The 21,300-nt window shown below is 40.8% G+C and overlaps 1 protein-coding gene across 1 annotated transcript in view; it reads left to right on the top strand.

Annotated features, from left to right (window-relative positions):
* UNC5C (unc-5 netrin receptor C) overlaps positions 1–21,300 on the top strand; it is a 396,902-nt gene that overhangs the window by 346,706 nt on the left and 28,896 nt on the right. Inside the window, exons 10-12 of the mRNA XM_032137047.2 lie at positions 1,740–1,827; positions 11,183–11,351; positions 14,998–15,231. Coding sequence (XP_031992938.1) covers positions 1,740–1,827; positions 11,183–11,351; positions 14,998–15,231 — 491 coding nt within the window. The remainder of the gene's footprint in view (positions 1–1,739; positions 1,828–11,182; positions 11,352–14,997; positions 15,232–21,300) is intronic.

A 21,300-nucleotide genomic window follows, 5' to 3' on the forward strand; every position in this document is an offset into this window, starting at 1 on the left:
ATATTTTTTTCTTCACAGTTTACATAGCTGAGATCATGTATTATGTAATGTTTTCTACCCTTTTCTCATTAATCCTCATGCTATTGCATGCGCTTTAAAATCATGATTTTAAATATCTTTATAAGAGTCCATTATTGAATGAATCAAAACATACTTTAATGTTTTTCCATTGTTTAAACATTACAATTGTTCTCAAAATAGTTCTTTTCCCTCTGATATGTATTGGATTCTGCCTTTTCTTCCTATTTCTACCTACCACTTTTTCATATGTGCATTATTATAAAGGCCTCTTAAGTGGAAGGGAGTGAGCTAGCATGTTTTAAATTCTTCCTATGTATTAGGCAATGGTGATCAACATATGATATTTTATTTAATGGACAAACAATAGTTACCTATTACTTCATATTCATAATGCTGTTTCATCCCTATAACAAAGATTAAGGTACGTTTTATGTTTTCAGTGAAAAAAATAAAAGCACTGAGGCTTGGTAGCCTCATGTGTGATCTTCTGCTGCGTCCTCCACAAATCATTCTGTACGTTGACAGCCCACTTCCTACAACACCAGGGCTCTCACATTACTCTCCTTCTCAAGAGCACTGTGGCTCAACATCTTCAACCAGTTACATAAAGGCCTACTACCTCTTAACTCTCCATTCTTTTTTCTTGAGACTTTCCAGTGTGGTCAGGCAAGTTTTCATATCGCCCCACGGTCATTTGGCATATTCCATTTCCTTGCTAATTAAATTATGAATTACTCAAAGACAGGAAGACTATCTTTTCCTTCTTGAAATTCACAACAGTGCCAAACACTGTACTCACAAGGATGCTTCATAAATTTGTATGGAGCTGAAGGAAGCTGGATTTTATGGGAATCAAATGATGGAGCCAAACATCTTTGGAGTGCTGTCCACACTGAATCACTCTTTGTGATGACGAGCAGTGATGTGGGCCCCAGACCATCACTGTGGGCATCACCTGGCAACTGGTTGAACTAAAAAATCTACCCCACACCCCATATCTCTGAATCAGAAACTCTGGGGGTAGGGACCAGTAATCTGTGGTTTAACAAGCTCTCCAGGTAGTTCTGATGTGAGCTCAAATTTGCAAGCCACTGCTACAGCAGACACAGTTAGCTTAGAACACAGCCCAATCTAATAGTTCTGCAAAAGGGCACCGATTAGCAACTAACTAGAAACGCTTTGACCTGCTGTGACTAAACTAGGAGTTACTGTTCACTTTCTAGAGTTATGCATAATAAAAGGTCTTCACCATTCTTATACCATTGTGGAATTACATTGATGCTAACCAGATATTTAAAAAATACATGTTGTTTTTTATGTTGAAGTTGGCATTTCCCTGACTTTGAATCTTGTGGGGATTTTCAAAAAAATGGAAATGATGCATCATTACAGCTGTTTGAAATTTTGAGCAGTTGTTGGTTTTCCCCTTGTCTTGCAAGGAAAACAACAGTGGAACCATCTGTCTGTTCCTCAAATAAAACAAGAGTTTAAAAAGTTACATCATTCCTTTAAGTAATTCCATAAGAGTTCAGAGGGAGCTGTGGTAAGGAGGCCAACGAGGAAGGAAAATGGAGCAACTCGGAATATTTACATGTCTTTAGAGAAAATGAAGCAGGCTTATAGCTGCACGGTCACAAAATCTCCTCATTACCTTTTACGTGCTATAAAAGCTTTGATTCCTAGGTCTTACATGACTGCTTTTCTCTTTTGCTATTCAGGAGTCAGCTTGCTGATTCCCGCTGGGGCCATTCCCCAAGGGAGAGTCTACGAAATGTATGTGACTGTACACAGGAAAGAAACTATGAGGTAAATATGCTTTTTCTGGTGCACTGACTTTACCAATGTCTAACTTGGAGGAGAAATTGTACAATAGACACAATAAACCCAACATATTTTTGTCTCAAGTGCCTCGCTTCTGGCATACATTTTTTTTCCCTTGACCTACAAAAGATCAGGTTTTACTTCTCTTTGTCTTTGAGGCTCCAGACACTTTTGCAGATCTTGAATATGGGTAGAACGCTAGAGATCTTTTCCCAAGTGGACATGTTGCCATATTTCCTGGAAAAATGTCCAGAAATGTGATCCCTAGATTGTCCAGAGAGACAAGTGGGTAGACACAGAGACGTCGACTTCATGGGATCTGGCTCAGGAATCCACTCTGTTCCCATTACAGAGTCAAAGGTCACAAAGGATTGGACAATTCCCCCAATCCCTACCACTCCCACTCAGCCTAGCCCTTAATTCTGACCCACGATTCTTCCTTTTGTGACTGTCTTCTAGCTTAAGTATTACTAATTTCCTTCTTATGTTTAGCACTTATAAATTCCACATTAGACTGTTCAGAATGGGTCTAGGATTGATTAAAACTAGATTGAATTAAAAGGTTTTGTTTAGAATGTTTCATAATCATAAAGGTGAAGTTATTTTAAGTAAAAATAACAAGAGGCGTTGAGAAGTCCTAAATTCAATTTTTCAGTTTGGCCTCTAACAAATCGTATTGGGTATTTCTTGATTAGTTTCCATGTAAAATGCATGTGTTAAATAGTGCTTTAGACGCCTGATTAATGCTTCTGAAGTACACCAAGATCTTAAAATGAAAGATGTTGTTAAAATGGAGATCCTCATCATGTAATTATCATTTTTTTTCCCCAAGGGGAAGAGCATCGGCTCCTCAGCCCTGAGCTCTGAATATAAAGCATGAGTGACAATGCAGAACTAGGTTATCATTATAACACATTATACCTTTTCTTTTCCCAGCTCTCATCCTCAGAAAAACATCCATTTTTAGTCTTGTTCTTCACTAGCTGTAAAGCTTTTGTATTATGCTCTCAGGTGGAGATACTGGCATTTATAACTGGTGTGACCCAGAACATTTTTTTTCCTCGGGTGGTGTACTTCCACCTACATAAATACTAGCCTGTCTAAGAAAATAATACAATTCTTGAGCATTATTCATGCCTTAAATTTGAGCAACAGAAAAATCACTAAAAGGCTTGTATTTACCCACATCAAATATTCATTTTTTTCATTCCCAATGCAAAGCAACATTCACAGGCCCTCAAAGCTCCCTTCTTTTGCATCAGGAGAAAAGAAGATTAGCAAACTCCAAGATCTCTTTATTTTATTTTATTTTTCTTCCTCTCATCCAGAGTCAAGGTTAGCATTAAGTACATCTATCCATCAAGGCCTTTGTCAGCGTGGACACTTTGTTTAAATAGAAATAAGTATTGGCTTGTGCTTTATGGTGAGAAACAGTAAGATGCCTGAGCTCTCTTATTTTCCATCAGATTATCATTATCTGCAGCTGAAGATCAAGCCTTAAGGGGCTGCTGCAGGCACGGGCTGAAGCTGAAAGAGGTGTGCACTCACGTGCCTGCTCTTCCCATACTTTCCTTGGCAGCTTAACCAGGATAATTGTACATTTTAGATGAAAGAAAGAGAAAACAGAAAATTGATAAAGCTAGACACTTTTCTGCTTTTAGGGTTCTCTGCCTTTGACTATAATGAAAAGGAAACTATAAATCACTCCTTGCCATGCCTACCATCTGAAGTTAGGTGCAGAGGGAATTACTCTGTTGAATTTGGTGTGCATAAAAGAAGTTCTGTTTATAAAAATGAAGTTAGGAAAACCTCAAGATCTCAAAAGAAAATATGCACTAAAGACCATGAACCAAGGAACAAACACAGGAGGATAACTGTTTCGGATAAATGAGAAGTCTTCTCTTCACTAGTTTTCTGTTATGAACCAGATGCATTTTTATTGTAAAACACAATGGCAAGAATGTGCTTTAGGATATAGTCATAATACAAAGCATCCCTGCCCTTCATCCAGCAAACTCTTAATTTCATTTACTTCTCACTACGTTCTGCAAGCTGTGATAAGCTCCACTTTAAAGATGAAGAAACTGAGGCACAGGGGCATTGGGTTCCATAGCCAAGGTTTCACAGTTAGTACCTTAGCAAGGCAGAATTCAGACTCAGGCTTTTCTGATCACAAAGCACTTTCTGCTTCCTAATGTGCCATCCTCCTCCATTGCACCAATGCACAAACCAAACCTCTGCCTATGTATTATGGTGCATTTTTGGATACACTTTCTATTACTCACTAAAGATCCTTTCTATCCACACACGATACAAGACAGAACTTCTTTGGAAGAAGCCTCAGTGAGGACATCAGGAGCTGTGATGTTACTATGCATTCGTAGGAAAATTCTGAGCATTTTTCTCCATTTTTCTTCTCTCTGATTCCTTTTATTGCATCCCAAACTGGGTATGTTTCCAGCTGGATGGTATCCAGCTGGTCATCTGCGGATGTGAATTGTCTGAAGGGAGGCGTGAACTTAATTACATGTGGCATAGTGAATGTGACAAGAGGGGTCTTATCATTACTGAATATGCTCTAAGCAAAAGAAGTTCAGGCTGGCAGCTGAACAGCCTGAATGAACCACAGAGATGGACAAGCGGTCTCTGACCAAAGAGGGTGCAGAGCTGCAAGTCTGTGCTCAGGATTTCTACCTCTCCTGCTTTACAGATCTCTGGAAAGGCGGCGAAGCCTTTGTTTTCCTGGTGGATACAATTTCCACAATTAATGCTGCTAACATGGGACTTTTTGCCTTGTTTCTAGTAGCAGTTTGCACAAATGAACCCGACCTAGACTGAAATTTTGTCCTTTATTGATTCTTGTTGGAAAACAATTTGAATTGAAGATATGAAAGTTGATTTTCTCTTTTCTCTGCATTCTGTACTCACCTAGCAGTTTTATCAAAGGGTGAAGAAATCAATTTAGAGATTCCAAATACAAAGGTAAATAGAACACCTTTTTTGCAAACTGTGGGGAGCCATGGAAAGTTTCTGAGCGGCTGAGTGACACAGGAATAGCAGCGCTTTTTAAAGATTGATCCGGTGACAGTGCATGGAATGCACTGGTGGAGGGAACAGAAGGACTCGCCCAGAAGGCTTGGTGCCTGGGTGGGCCCTGGCAGTAATGCAGGTGTGAGGAGAGAGGAGGAGGAGGAACCAGGCCAGAGGGTGAGCCAGGTCCCAGTCTGAGAGAATGGAGAGAGTATCGAGAGAATCTATTTCAGAAGAGAAAGTATTTCACAGCTGGCTAGAAGTGTTGCAAAGGAGGGGCAGAACACACAGAACAGATTCAAGAATCAAGCCTGGGTCACTGTGAGAATTGTGAGAAAGGTGAGAAGCAGCAGTGGCTACAGGGGAAAGGACAGATTCCAGTTTGGATGCGTTCAGTGTGAGTGGGGATGTGGATTCCTGCTAGGGACGTGGAAGTGAAGTCACGGCAGGGAAGGAATCTCCAGCCAAGAAAATGCAGAAGCAAAAAGAACTGGGGAAAGAACTTTAAGAAATACTCCTATGAAGGTTTGGGTGTGATGAGAGAAACTAGATAGAACATGTAAGGATAAGGCAAATGAAGAGTTTGCATCTAGCACAGTACTTAACATATTACTGTGTTAGGAGTAGTGGCTCCTCAATGAATATTTCCTAATGAAAGTATGAAGGTTTGTAAGGGTAGACAAACAAACCGTGGTATAAACAGGATCTCAAAAATTAAAGGTAAAGAGAGCTCCAAGATGGAGCCTCAACATGAGGTGTCATTAAAGTAAAAATGTAAAGAAAGAGGAAGAACAACAAAAAGATTATTAGATTTGTCAACTGTGGGACATTAGTGGTGTTCAGAACTTTTTTTTTAATTGGTGAAATCCCCTTAGCAATGGTTTAAGACGTGAGACAGTAGTGTGGCAACTGACACTATCATATCTATCTATGAAATATAAATAATAACGTGTGAGGATAGAGGAAGGTCTACGTAGGTAATTGTGTAGAGCTAGATTTGCTTATCATGTTATTTTTTGGAACTTTGTAAAATAGTAGTTGACATTATTCTGTCTCAAGGAAACACAGTGATCTTTCTCCTTTTAGTAGAGTCCTTTCTCATTCATGAGCCTCAAGTTCCTCAATTTGAAGGAAGAGCTATAAAAAGGCTAACGGTGGGAGTTAGTGAGTCCAGGTATATTTAAATCTTATCCTCATACTGTTCTTGACAATGTTCATTTATTGAAATCCTACTTAGAAATGCTTCAAGGTAGTTTATGAAAACACTTCTTCTCAATAAGAGAAATAAATTTAAATAAGTGGATAAAAAAGGTAAGAAAATGGGGAAAATAAAGTTATAAAAGATAAGATAAAGTAGGCGAGCAGTTAGAATATAAAATGGTTTGTGTAATTCCCAGCACATTTGCTAGTACCAGGTCATGAATTTACTATTTCTAAGCCTTTCAAGAAGGGAATGTGTTAAGTTACAAGATCCGCATGTCCATGAGGAAAAAAATATGCTCAGAAGAAACTCGATTATTTTTCCTTTGGTTCCTCATAAAGAAGACATTTTGCTAATGCAGTGAACAGCATCCTTAAAAGAAAAACAGCAATGAGTTTCAAGGGCTGCTTCTATCAGTGTCCCTCAGTGGAGGTAGACAAGCATAATGCTTATCAGTTGTGGCTTAATCCAGGGATAGATTTTGGCTTGTCTAGGGAGATGGTGGCACGCCCTTCAGAGTGGCTTTCATAAATATTATTTTTGCACAATTGAGCTTTTGATAGCAAGTGAGTTAGATATTCCCTGTCAGGTACCTAGAGTGCAAATATTTCAAGTTGCCAGTTATGTGTGAAGGCCTGTGCTTTAAAAGACAGCTGAGCCTAGGGTGGGATTATCTTCCTAAGGGACCAGACAAAAGACATGTCCATTACTAGAAGGCATCTCCTGTTCCCACAGAGGTGGATGGAGACAGATTCTTTCCTTGAGCCTGCTCTAGGAAACAGACAAGAATAGTTTCACAAGGACTTAAACCCACTCTAAGCAACCCAAAATACAGCATCGTGTGAAAGAAATTAAATGATTTGTGTTTGAAACCTACCTAGCTTCGCATCCTTAGGCAAGTGTGTTAATATCTGCAGATTTCAGTTTCCTCTTCTGGAAAAGAGGTAATAGACATACACTACCTTACAGGTGTACCCTGAGCAGCAAATGCAATGGCTTCTGTGAAAGTTTTGTAAATTATGCACTCTTGATTAGAAGTTCTCCTCACTGATAATGACAAGCAAAGGATGAGAAAATATTTCTGACAGGAAACTGAAATTTCTCTCTGTGGGCTTTGTCCTAGAGGACTCAGCACCCATCCAGCATTTACTGGAATATTATCCTTGTTGGACTTTGGAAAACATTTAAAATTTTAATCATTGTTCTTTGCTGAAATTTCTACTTAATTGACGCTTCTGCAGCTAATTTTTGCTCTATGTTCATTTCCATATCATCTGCAATTAATATTTACAAACTGCTTGAATTGCTTAGAAAACACATGAGACATAAAGAGAAGTCCTTCTCTGCAAAAACATGAATCCGAGATATTTATTTTCTGCTATTTTCTTCTATGTAATTTAATAGCTTCCTTTGTATAAATAAAGGAAATGTGTCACACACTCTGACCTTAGTTTTCACATAGTTAAATCTTATCCTGTGTAACTCCTTCCATATATGCTCAGATATTTCCAATTTCAATGCTATTTCTCTCATCTTGAAAACCTATAAGAGAATCTCATCATTATTTCTTCTTTGTTTTTCATTCCCTGTTCAAAATTCCACATCACCACTTCCCTATTCATTACATTTTTGCACCTCACTGGGTTAATAAATTCTTTTGACACCTACTGCCCCTCCTTCCTCCCTCCTTCCCTTGCTATCCCTCCTCCAAGAATGGTGCCCATCAATATTGCATGCCAGGGGTGTACTTGGAGAGTACAGGTCTGACAGCTCCCCAGCCCAGCAGGGAGCCTTCTCCCTTCTGTTCCAAGTCAGTGATGAAAAGGACCCCTCCTCCTTCCTGCCTCAAGCACCGCCTGCTAACACCAGACTGAGAGATAGATGTCTCCAGTCCCCAACTATATTGCAAAGACCACTTGAAATAGATTCCACTCTAGTCTCCTTCCTTAAAAGTTTAATGTTCAGTTCTCAAGGTACACTTGTAACTAGAAGGTAAGAGTTGTGCTCAGAAAAATGCAATCATTGGTTTTTCTCCCCCTCCAGGACAGGAAAAAATAGAATTAAGCAATAATAAAGTCACTCCTTAAGGCAGATAGTATAGTATTAACTATGACACGGTGAAGGCAGAACTTGACTTGTGTTCTAAGAGAATGAATTTCAGACTGGAAGAAGGACAAATTGGGTCAAGAGAAAATGAAAACCAAGGTGGTAATGGGGATAGTAATGAGGTCTCAGGTTGCTCCCAATAACCTTATAGTTCCAAATTTAAATACATTCCCAAGTACCTAAATAACTTTAGCTATAATGGAGGAAAGGGTATTGTTATTTAAAGAGAATGGAAATGCTATGAAAAGACTAAAAGTAGGTAAAATTTGTGTTGGTTTTCTAAATAGGAAGAAAGAAAAGCCATAGGTTGGTGAGATCCTAGTGCAATTTTAGAATAAGTGAGGAAGCAGCGATAGCCAAAAGTTATTAAGGGGAACATATGCCAAATTGTAATTGTGATCTTAGGACTAATAGTCAACTGGAAGCTCTAAGATACAAACTTACCTGTAAGCTACCAAGTTAGCTGCTACAGTCTTATGCGTGCTGATAAAACACACAAGACTTGTGGATGAAAGATGACAGACAGCTTATTACCCACAGCGATAGCATTATACAGAGTACCATCATTTCTGTGCCAATTTTGTGAGCCCCATTTTAGAAATGGTGATGCAAAAATGTTCAGATGAAGTCTACACACTCAATGGTTGTATTCCAGAAAAGGATCTATGAGCTTAGGGAACCTGAGTCTTCTATAATGAGGAGTAGACATGCCTGCCATTTGCTTCAGAAGTAGACATTGTCTTTATCTTTCAAGGTAATTGCTATACAAACACCCACGCATAAACATGAGAAATCCATGGATAACTGTCTTCCGACAATATTAAAAATAATAACAACTGCTACCATTCATTGAGTGTTCAGTGAGGGCACCCATAGATAAAAGCTAACTTCTGGAATATGTAATAAATAATACGTAAACCATAGACAAAAACTAGAGAAAAATCCATTTCAAGTGACCATTGCAATTATAAAGGAATTTGATGTGTCCCTTGTCATATATATGTGAATTCCATCAAAAGATGTGAAACGAACAATGTCCATTTTAATGGGTTTCTATTTGGTGGAACTAAATAGCTCAAAGTATTGATATCAGACTGGAAAGAGGTTCCAAATGGTGTCCTTGAAAAGGTCTCTGCCCTTGCCCTATTCTTGTGTTGCAAAGTTATCAATGGTTAGAATGAGAACGTAAATGGCAAGAATATCAGATTTAGGGAGGAGAAAAGACTGAAAGAGATAGCCAATGTTTGGAGGGAAGAAAGAGCATGAAGAAACAGATGACCCGAAATTTACCTTGAAACTATTAAGTTCAAATGAAAAGCTAAATATAAATTTCTGTACATAGGTTTAAAAGCCATCATTACAATCATGGAACCAGACTTAGCCTAAGAACCACATCCTTAGACTTAGCCTAAGAGCCTTTCATGTTAGGAATACTTAGAGTGGTTAGCTTTAACAAATTTCTTAACTTCTTTGGAGCTTCACTGCTTCATTTTATAAAGGAAATGCTTAACCATACTATCTCTATCTTCCCATGTAACTGGAGCCTGCTAAATAATATTTATAAGTAATTCCTTGATTGGGAATAATCAACAGCAACAATTTTTGAGGCATGAATATAAACACAGATGGCAAATCAAAGAAAATACTCTCTCATACTGTCTATTTGAGTGTTGAGTTCAAGATGCCACCACTTTAACGAGGACCTGGAAAACAATGACAAGCATCCATATGAAAATGAAGATAGAAACCCAAGGAGAGATCTGGAAACCATGCTATTCCAGCTGAGGTTGGAAACATTGAGGTTGTTTGGTCTGTAATAAAGAAGACTGTAGAGACATCATAATGATCTCCAAATATATGAAACGGTGTAGCATTGAAAGCAAATCAAGGATACGTACAGAGAAATTTCAGGAAGTCAGGTTGTGCTCATTCTAAGAAAGAATATTTTGTAAATTTGAGTTTATAGTAAACAAGGTTACCTTTTAGCAGTAGTAGAACAATTCTGGATGTGTCTATAGCACTAACTATATGTCAGCCATGTTGTAGAGGGGTTCTGGCTGGATGGAAGGTGCTGCCCAGTGACTTCCAAGGGCCCTTCTAAAATTCTGTGAGTCCATGATTTCAAAAGCTATACTATTCTGATTGAGTAGTTTGACGATTGTCATTGAGAGGGCATTCATTTTTCATCTCAGCACTAACTAGCACTTAGTTGTGAGACTTGGGGCAATCCACTCAACACCTTTGGAACTATATCTTCACAAATTTACTGATAGACTAGGTTAATTTATCCATTTGCTTGTTGATTACAGTCCTGTTAGGGAAAAGATTAAAGGCAATTTTTATATATAAAAATAAAGAATCTGCATTTTTTAGCTTCTTTCTGCCCAGATTCTCTGAGCATGAACTACACAAGTAAAGAGATCTCATTTTAAGTTGCTGTATAAATACAGTTCTATATTATTTCTAGTCATATTTGAAAGAATGAATCTTCTGTACTAGCCTAAATTATTCCTGAAAATCATTTGGACTAAGTTTAGTTCTAGAGTGTCCTCATTCTGAAATGATTTTTTAAAACTATTTTTCAAGTCAGGTCCTGAAACCACAAAAGTATTTAAAACCCTGTGAGACCAGTGGCAAAAATTATCAGAAAATCTGCTTATGTAACTTCATAGGGACTCTGTTCATTCTCATTCCATCTTGAAAGTGTCTGTACATACATTTGGAGGAAACTAGCACAGAAAGACCAAGTGTCGGAGGGAAGGGGATCAAAGAGATGCTGGCAAGTTTATTGTTATCATAAAGACTTCCAGTCCTGCAAGATCAAGGTCTTGGTATAGAGGCCATTTAATTCTGTATCACCTATTTCCTCTCCCCAACCCCCTAGAAAAAAAAAAAAAGAATTCCAGGAGAAAACTACTTGACCTGTTTGCATTCAGAACCCAAGTGCATAGTTCATGAATACAATGGAAATGTCACTGAAGCCATTCTCTGCTCTCCTCCTAGGCCACCCATGGATGACTCTCAGACACTTTTGACCCCTGTGGTGAGCTGTGGGCCCCCAGGAGCTCTGCTCACCCGCCCCGTCGTCCTTACTATGCATCACTGCGCAGAACCCAATACCGAGGACTGGAAAATACTGCTCAAGAACCAGGCAGCACAGGGACAGTGGGAGGTGAGCTGCTGTCGGGATAAAGGTGCTATGCAAGAATAATCCACACAGATAAGCAGGAGCAATTATGGGAAGCCTTTTATTTATAAAGCAAAACATGAGTGGAATTTTAGCTCACCCTCAAAATGAGAGAGAAACAGGCAGGCAGACTAGTTCCCGAGTGTTATATCTTCTGATTGATAGGCACACAGAAAATGATGGTCACTCATTAGATAACTCAGAGGAAAGGTGCACATAAGAGTTGTAGACATGTTCCTTTTGGAATATAGATTATATATATGTCTACATATATATTGTGTATATGTGTGTATATATAATATATACATACATATGTATATGGGGTGGCTCATGCCTGTAATCCCAGCACTTTGGGAGGCCAACGCAGGCCGATCATGAGGTCAGGAGTTTGAGACCAGCCTGGCCAACATGGAGAAATCCCGTCTCTACTAAAAATAGAAAAATTAGCCAGGCTCAGTGGCGGGCGCCTATAATCCCAGGTACTCGGGAGGCTGAGGCAGGAGAACTGCTTGAACCCGGGAGGCAGAGGTTGCAGTGAGCCGAGATCACACCACTGCACTCCAGCCTGGGCAACAAAGTGAGATTCCATCTCAAAAAAAAAAAAAAAAGTATAAGTATATGTATATATACATATATAATTTGCAGGTACAGAAACGTTGCAACTGGATCAGAAAATGTTAGATACTTACTTGCAGACATGTACCTGGGATATAGTTCTTGTGCACTTAACCTTGGAAAACAGAAAGGGTGTGTCTCCAAACCTCCACTAGAAGGAAGAAAATCCACAGCATTCTGGCTCTCTGCGGCTGCTGCCATCATAACTTCTTAAGGACAATGCTTTAAACAAGTCTAGTTCTTTATATTAGAACCCTCCACTTAGCACCTGTATTTTAGTAATATGTTTATCCAAAAATATTCAATAATTTTAAAACTATACTATACATTTATACTTGTATAAAATGTAAAACATATAAAATAGGAAGTTATAATATGCAAAGTATATATTATATGCTTTGTGATTACTTATGATAATTTTTTAGGAAAAAAATTCTTAGAAAAGATACATATGAAGATTCCAGCTCCCAATATTTTAAGAAAATATAGTATTAGATGTAGAAGAGTACCAGAGCATCCCTGGGATTTCCTGCCTATGGGCATGTTCTACTCTTGACCATATCAGGGGATCACTGCTTGCCGAAGCGTACATAATAAATAAATAAATACACTTTAGGTTGGGTTAGGACCAGATTTAACCAGATCTAACTTGAATTCTATTTAAGCTTTAAATGATGTATCTGAAAAACATCCCGTCTTAATCCGAAGTGATCCTCAATTATTTGCATGATTCCCTTCCTATTACCCTATCCATTTCTGGGTTTGAGTAGTAACAATAACAATGACATTAACAGTAAACTGAGCAGATGAGGAAAGTAGAAGAGGACAGTCCTCATGAAAGCCCCCTTGTACTTGTGAGTGACTGGGATGTGGGCATCGCTACTCTTTGGCCATGTCTTCTAGGAAGCTTTCTGTACCATGTCACCACTAGGGGATACCGGAGGCTTTCCTTTGCCCTGGAGAAAGCAGCTGCTTTCCAGGTGTCCTTTTGGGACTGGAATAAACCTGGAGGTTCTGAGCTTCTTTCTCTCTTTTCCTTCTTAGAGGCTTCCTCTGGGGCCATAGGTTCAGTAGAAGAAATTGTTTCACTGATGCTATTAAAACACAGCTGTTATTTATAGCTCAGATCATGTTGCAAGGCCTAATAAATAATACCCTAGGTGGCGACCTCTTTCACATCTTCGTGTAGCCCTCTGAACTAAACATATAACAAAGTGTTCATTCACTGTTTCAGCAAATGGCTGTGGGACACTCACCCTGAGCCAGGCCCACTGGAATACTCCTGCCCCTGCAGAGAGACTGACTGACTCTCGTCTCTGACAGTGCAGAGACTGACTCATGCTCACACGTGGATTTCTCCTGCCTGAAATTTTCTTTTAAATTTGAGTTAATTAAAAGTTGGAAGATTTCACATTAAAATCTGAACTTCCAGCCTGTCTTGGAACATGTGAGGCTTTGTCCACACTTGGCCTGCATTCCTGCGTAGCAACCGTAGGCCGAAGCCCAGCAGAGGCTGAGCTCTTTAGACAGGCACGCAGTCTGCTTCGCCACAGTCTCCATCATTCCTCCTTGTCTGTGGCCCTGCCTGCTTCACATGCCTCTGTTACCTGGTTGCCCCAGGATGCATTTGGAATCCCAACCCTTGGTTTTTGCATCCCATATGTGCTCTTTCAGCGGATATATTCTGTGGCCTGAACCATATAGATGAATCAAACTTGGTTGAATTAGTAACTATTTTTTTTAAATAAAAATCATCACTTCCATTTATTTTTATTTCTTGCTAAATGTTTTCAATGTCTGAAAGAGTAGACTGTTTAATGACACATAAAAACCCATCTCTTTAGACTGAAAATTTCACTGACTTGTCTCCTTCAATTTAGCTTCCAGCTTTACTCCCAGCTGCTGCCTTTAGAATTTCCCTGAGCTCCTTCTTGTGAGCTCACACACCATCCCAGCCCACCCTGCCCTCATCCCAGCTCCCTGACACCAAGTACCATGTCCTTGGCCCCTGGTCATCTAGGACTTGAGACAGCTGCCTGCTTGGCCAATCCTCTGCTAGTCATCAGTCATCCGATGATGACTCAGGTACAACTGCTCACATGATCTAGGTTGAGTGTTTTCCGTTTAAACCTTTTTTGCAGCAAAATCCTGCTTTCACATACACACACACACACACAATATGAAATCCTAAATATATAAAACATGTTAAAAAGTTGTGGCTGGGCGTGGTGGCTCACACCTGTAATCCCAGCGCTTTGGGAGGCCAAGGCGAGTGGGTCGCTTGAGCTCAGGAGTTTGAGGCCAGCCTGGCAACATGGTGAAACCCCATCTCTACCAAAAAAAATTAGCCAGGTGTGGTTGCACACACCTGTGGTCCCAGCTACTTGGGATGCTGAGGTTGGGGGATCGCTTGGGCCTGGGGGACAGAGGTTGCAGTGGGCTGAGATCTTGCCACTGAACTCCAGCCTTGGCAATATAGTGAGACCCTGTTTCAATTAATACATTAAATAAATAAATAAAAGAAGTATACTGACCCAACAACAACAACAAAAAGTAACAGAGAAATGTATCTTACGTGTCATGGAATTTGCCAGGTCTTGCTTTTCTTAGAATCTGACAGCCAAGATTACTTAGAAAAAGCAGTGTATTTCTTTAGGAAGAAACTGTCAGGTGAGTTTTGAAAGAACATAGTAGAATTGCATATTAATATATTATTGCCCAGTTCCTTAATTTATCTAATTCTTTTCACACGTACAGATTTTTGGGAAAATGTAGATTCTTAGAAGACCAAAAATGCAAACTGAAGGACATCTAAATAAAGAATATTCTCAGTGTAAAGACAGTGGTAGAAAGAGATACAACGATGAAGAACTCAAGTAGACAGATTATAAAACCTGAGAGAGAAAAAAAGACCAAGTAAAGGATAGGTCCTACTCTACCCACCATTCACCACCATCGTGGTGGCCGGCATGTGTCCTGGGTGGCTTAGCCATGGCCCTTCCCTCTTGTCCCCCAGGATGTGGTGGTGGTCGGGGAGGAAAACTTTACCACCCCCTGCTACATTCAGCTGGATGCAGAGGCCTGCCACATCCTCACAGAGAACCTCAGCACCTACGCCCTGGTAGGACATTCCACCACCAAAGCGGCTGCAAAGCGCCTCAAGCTGGTCATCTTTGGGCCCCTGTGCTGCTCCTCGCTGGAGTACAGCATCCGAGTCTACTGTCTGGATGACACCCAGGATGCCCTGAAGGTAAGTGCCTCCCACCTAGCCTGCCCTCTTCACCTCCACCTGGAAGCCAAGGTTTTGCACGGCTGTGCACGCTTAGAGACGTGGCTGTGTGTGTGCACCCAAGTGTGTGGACACATGTGTTTGGCCCCAAATGATGCAGTTAAAAAAGATAGACATTTCTCTGAGGCCATGCTGATATATGAGCTGTTTACACTGATTCCTCCCAAGGGCTACTTTGTTTACCTTCCTTGATTTCTTTTAATGAAAAATTTAGAAGAATTTGGCAACGAGACCCGTGGATGGTAAATAATCTGCTTCCATGTTTATCTCAGCTGCGTTCTTCCTATAAAAGGAATTGGCATAATTGCTCACACTGTATGTTCCTCTGGTGTGCTGCTTCATTTATATGCTTTCTCATTCTTTTTATGAGGGCTGTGAGGGAGCGGGTTAGCATTTGACAACAGGCTGCTGCTTTGCAGAATAAATGGGCTTAATTCCTGGTGTGATTATTGCCATTCATTTTATCCCATTCGAAGCTTTAAGGGATATAGTAAGTGTCTTTGAAGAACTTATGATATAGAAGGAGGAATAAAAGAAGTATGCCAAGGTTGAGGAGGTAAGTCAGAGGGTGAGAAATGCCACAGTGGCTGACATGCAAAGTGCTATATGGGAGCTCAGGAGACGGAGGCATCATTACTTTGAGGAAATCTGAAAAGGAGCTAATATTTGATGATCGGCCCTAATGGAGGATTGGGTTTTGACCAGCAATAGTGGAGGGAAAAATACAAGATTTCTAAGTAGAGGGAACAGCGTGCATAAACACAGAAGCAAACAATAAAGATCCTCAGCCGGGTGCAGTGGCTCATGCCTGTAATCCTAGCACTTTGGGAGGCCGAGGCGGGTGGATCACGAGGTCAGGAGATCAAGACCATCCTGGCTAACACGGTGAAACCCCGTCTCTACTAAAAATACAAAAAAATTAGCCGGGCGTGGTGGCGAGCACCTGTAGTCCCAGCTACTCTGGAGGCTGAGGCGGGAGAATGGCGTGAACCCGGGAGGCAGAGGTTGCAGTGAGCCGAAATCGCCCCACTGCACTCCAGCCTAGGCGACAGAGTGAAACTCCATCTAAAAAAAGAAAAAAAGACTCTCTGCAGGCATATTATTTCTGGTAAGCCTAGAATAATAGATAGGAATTTTGTCTAGATGGACCTTCACAGCCAGAGAGAGGAGTTGAGATTCAGTTATTGACTTAATGGAGATTGGAGAGGTTTAAACAGAAAAAAGGCATGATTGAAAATACATGTTAGAAATATCAGCCTGACTTCAGTGAAAAGGTGAGTCAAAGTATGCAGGAACGTGTGATGGAGCTGAATGATGACAGGGGAGTGAGATGAGAAAAAGCCTAAACAGTTCTGTTCAAGTGGCCTTTCGAGAATCCCATGACGAGTGCTCAATGGATGGGGCAGAAGGTCAAGTTCCTGCCTCTAGGTCATAGAAGCAAACTCAGGGGTCAGGAGGCCTTGGGGTGCAGAGATGGTGCCTGTCTTAGAAAGTTTGGGCAGCTCTGACAAAGTACCACCGACTGAGTGGCTTAAACAACAAACATTTATTTCTCACAGTTCCAACCCAGACTTCCAGTGTGGAAGCTGAAAATCTGAGATCAAGGTGACAGCATGGGTGGGCTCTGGTGAGGAACTGCTGACATTTTGCTGTGTCCTCATGTGGTGGAGAGCTGGGGAGAGAGCTCTCTGGGATCTCTCTTACAAGGCTACTAATCCCATTCCTAAGGGCACCACCCTTATGACCTAATCACCTCCCAAAGGCCTCACCTCCTAATACTATCACACTGGGGGTTAGGATTACAATATATGAATTTGGAGGGGACACAGATATCAGTCCATAACAGTGACAGTGCCTTTTCTTTCAGAATACTGAATTAGAGGTATAAAAGATGCCCAAGGCACAGTTAGAAATACGGATATGGTTCTCTGAACAGAGAGCAGATTTTGAAATAGAGATTCAGAAACCAACTATGTTATGTTGATAATTGTTATCCACAGTGGTCAGGGAGAATATCGAGAGAGAGTAGAGGGAGAAGATAATCATAAAAATAATCAACATGGCCGGGCGCAGTGGCTCACGCTTGTAATCCCAGCACTTTGGGAGGCCGAGGCGGGCGGATCACGAGGTCAGGAGATCGAGACCACGGTGAAACCCCGTCTCTACTAAGGCATGGTGGCGGGCCCCTGTATCCCACTACTCGGAGAGGCTGAGGCAGGAGAAGGCTGAACCGGAGGTGGGACTTGCATAATTAGATCCCACTGCACTCACCTGGCGAACAGACGAGACTCTGTCTCAAAAAAAAAAAAAAAAAAAAAAAAAAAATCAACATGACCAAGAGCTTCTATATGTTTGTTAAAATTTTAAATATTTTATATTAACTCATTTAATCTTCATTTTATCTATAAGGCACCATTATCTCCACTTTATAGATGTATCATCCAAGGCACAGAAACATATATAATTGCTCTAGGTCACACACTGTTAAAGGAGAAACAGGCTTCATCACAGGCAGGCTCTAAGTGAAGTTGCTTGAAGACCTATACCCTAGAGCCTGGGGACCAAGGAAAGCCCTAGCTTTGCAAGGGAGGAGGAAGGGCAGCCAGCAAAGGAGCTAAAGAAGGATAAGCAGCCGGATTCGGAATGGAAATGGAAGAAAAATGAGTCAAGGAAGCCAAGGAAAGAAAGTTTTTCTGAATATCAGGGTATTTCCATATGGAGCTTCCGTTCAGAGAGTAGTACTTGGTTATGAGCACTGAGCGTTCCAGGATAAGTCCACTGGGAAGCAGGCTCCGGGGGAAAAGACTGTAGAGGGCACGAGAGGAAACAGGAAGGTGAGCTAGGAGCCTGTTGCCATCATCTGTTCACCATGATAGATTTGGCTAGCATGGTCTTGGGGAAGGGATGAGGCTTCCTGGGTCAGTGCATATAATTTTGATAGTCGAGCCTGTAAGATTTTCTGATGTTGAATAAAAGTTGTGAACACACAGCTCTAATGTAAAGCTTAAGGTTTTTTTTTTATATTCCTTGCAAATATGATATATCCAAAGCACTGTCAAGATAGGAATCATGCTAGGTTTAAATTAGGGAAAATGGTATCTGTAGGGGAGCCATGGGGTCTGATTAAGGCAAATCTTTTCAACAGTTCCAAGAAAATCATTGCAAAAGCATACCATAGAGGACCTACATCATATTTGAAGTGTTTGATTTACATATTTTATATTCGCACGCATAGTTCTCTCCTCAGGCACCTTGTTTTCCCAACAAACACACACAAATACATGCAAAAATAGAATATTTTATAAAAATAATTCTGATTATTATAATTAGTGAACACAAGACGCAAATGGTCAATAGTGAGAAAGAGTGATGAACAGGTTTAAGCAGCAAAAACAACTCGAGCAGTTTGTATCATGGTCAGTGCTTTCTAAATAAGACATTTATAAATTCTCAGCATCTGGGGATCTAGCACTTAGCCTGAAACAAACATGAATAATGGATGAGGCTTTCTTGCACCTCATGGCCTTTTAATAATGCAGAAATACCAAAATCCTAGTTATAAGTAAACGGCCTCTCCAACATACCGAAGAGACAATTATTTCAGTCACGCCATCTCTTCCTCACAACCACGCTTGAATTGGAAATTTGGGGCTGATTAGCTCAAAAAGCCCTTTATCACTAAAACTCTGCCTTGTTGGCGCCCTGCTAATGTCCCCACCATACTCTCTCCCATCTCGCTACTTCTCTAACCACAGTTGCCCAGAAATACTTCCTCTTGCAACACCCCTCCCGAAGGCCTCCTCCTCCTTCAGGCCTGCCCCCATCCTGACTCACGCTCGTGCTCTTCCAAAATCAGGAATTCTCAGCGCACAGAGGAAGCAGGTGGAAGCTTTTATAAAAACCCACTCCAGGGTCTCACTTCCACAGGTTCTGATCTAATCGGTCTGGGTATTGGGGCATTTTATTTTCTTAATACTCCCTGGGTTATTCTATTGTGCCACCAAAGTTAAGAGCTATTATCCTTAACACTTTCCCAAATCTTTTTGGAACTTTAATTCTACTAAGAACAAACTTTCCTAGAACCTCACGTCATTCCCTTCCCCATTCCTCCACCTGCTCTCATTAACTGCCAGTGGATCTTCCTGGTAACACCTCACAATGCCTCCAGTGAAGACTGTACCCCTAACAAACCCCAAGGCCAAGAGGAAATGTGCCAGTACTTCTCATACCCCATGACCCTTTCTGGGGTATCTCTTCACTGCCCCGGCTGGATGGTTCTGCTGCTACTCATGCCCACTTCAGTTCCTTTGCACAGAGCTCTGTGGATCCTGCCCTACCAGTACTTGCCTTGTGGTCTGTCTTTCCATCCATTTTATTCCCATCATTCTCTCAAATTCAATGTCATAACTTAAATCACAGTCTCTCTGCCCAAACTTATTCTAGTAGCCTTCACATCATCTTACATTATCTATTCACTGGTATAGATGTGCTCTGGATTTCATCTTCATTAGCAACTGTTCCACTGCCAAGATCTCCACCTGTCAAACTCCCCCTTTCTGACCACAACCATCTGACCTTCCATCTCTCTCTCCCACAAGATGCGTGGAAGCTACCCTTTGTTCTTAAGGAGAGGCTCCCTCACCGGGCACAGTGACTCATGCCTGTAATCCCAGCACTTTGGGAGGCCAAGGCAGGTGGATCACCTGAGGTCAGGAGTTCAAGACCCGCCTGGCCAACATGGTGAAACCCCCATCTCTACTAAAAATGTAAAAATTAGCCGGGCACAGTGGTGTGCCCCTATAATCACAGCTACTGAGGAGGCTGAGGTGGGAGAGTTGCTTGAACCTGGGAGGCAGAGGCTGCAGTGAGCAGATATCACACCACGGCACTCCAGCCTGGGTGGCAGAGCGAGACCTCATCTCTAAAAAAAAAAAAAAAAAAAAAGGAGAGGCTCCCTCAACCTGCTGCAGTTTCCCAGTCCAAAAACCCTCCCCTGCTCTTACCCGTATCTGCAACAAACTCACTTCCACACTGAACTCTTTTGTCACTATGAGCTACTGCAGGCTTTTCTAATTTATAACCAAGGATACCCTCCACTGAACAAGCCCACTACTTCTACTTCCAGGTTGATGAGTTGCTATGAAAAAATCATACATTTCTGATTGGGTCTATTATACTGTCAAGATGCCTGTTCTAAGGGATGCCTTCCCTGCTTCTCCGTAATCCTTTTGTTTAGCTCTTCTTGACTTACCCGATTCCCACGGCAGTTCTTCCAGGTATCTTCTGCTCTCAGGAAGTCCCTGGCCGTTTTAAAGCCTGCATCTTGCCTAGCAGTGACCTAACCACTCAATGAAAGCTCCCCCAGCTGCAGTCCTCTACCCTCCAAACCTTTCACTTCAGCCTCTTCTTACTTCATCTGACTCTGATGAAAAGGATCTCTGCTTCCTTGTTTGTGCTTTAATCCAATTCCTGACCACCTCCGTCTTCAGCATAGCAAATGATGCCTGAGGCTGCATTTACCAGCATTTGATATTTTCGTATAGTACCTGCTATGTGCTGGGGATTCTTTACAAATTGCAGAAAAATCCACAGAAATGCTGGACTAGGGCAGAGATAGAGGCCCAGCGGAGTACTTATTCTCAGGGAATGAGTCCAGGAGAGCTATTGCAAAAAGACTGCCCCAATGTCTACAGCTGTGTATTTCAAGAATATGAATTATCACTTTTTGTTATTATTATATGTGGTTATATTATCCATGTGGATAGATAATACATTATATGTAAATATATATATTAATATATATTTATATAAGAATATATTATATAGATATATAATTACATATAATATATAAATATATATTACATAAATATATATATTTGTACATTTATTTATATTATCCATCTGGATGGATAATATACTCAGTCTTAAGCAACTGTGATGCATTTTTTTCTTCTCCCTACTCACCTCTTTGAGCTTGGCAGCTTTTGTAACAATTTTCCAGAGTTTTGTTAAGCCTTGGGGCAAAAATGG

This window comes from Hylobates moloch, unplaced genomic scaffold (genome assembly GCF_009828535.3).
Source record: "Hylobates moloch isolate HMO894 unplaced genomic scaffold, HMol_V3 SCAFFOLD_2, whole genome shotgun sequence".
Taxonomy (NCBI): Eukaryota; Metazoa; Chordata; class Mammalia; order Primates; family Hylobatidae; genus Hylobates; species Hylobates moloch.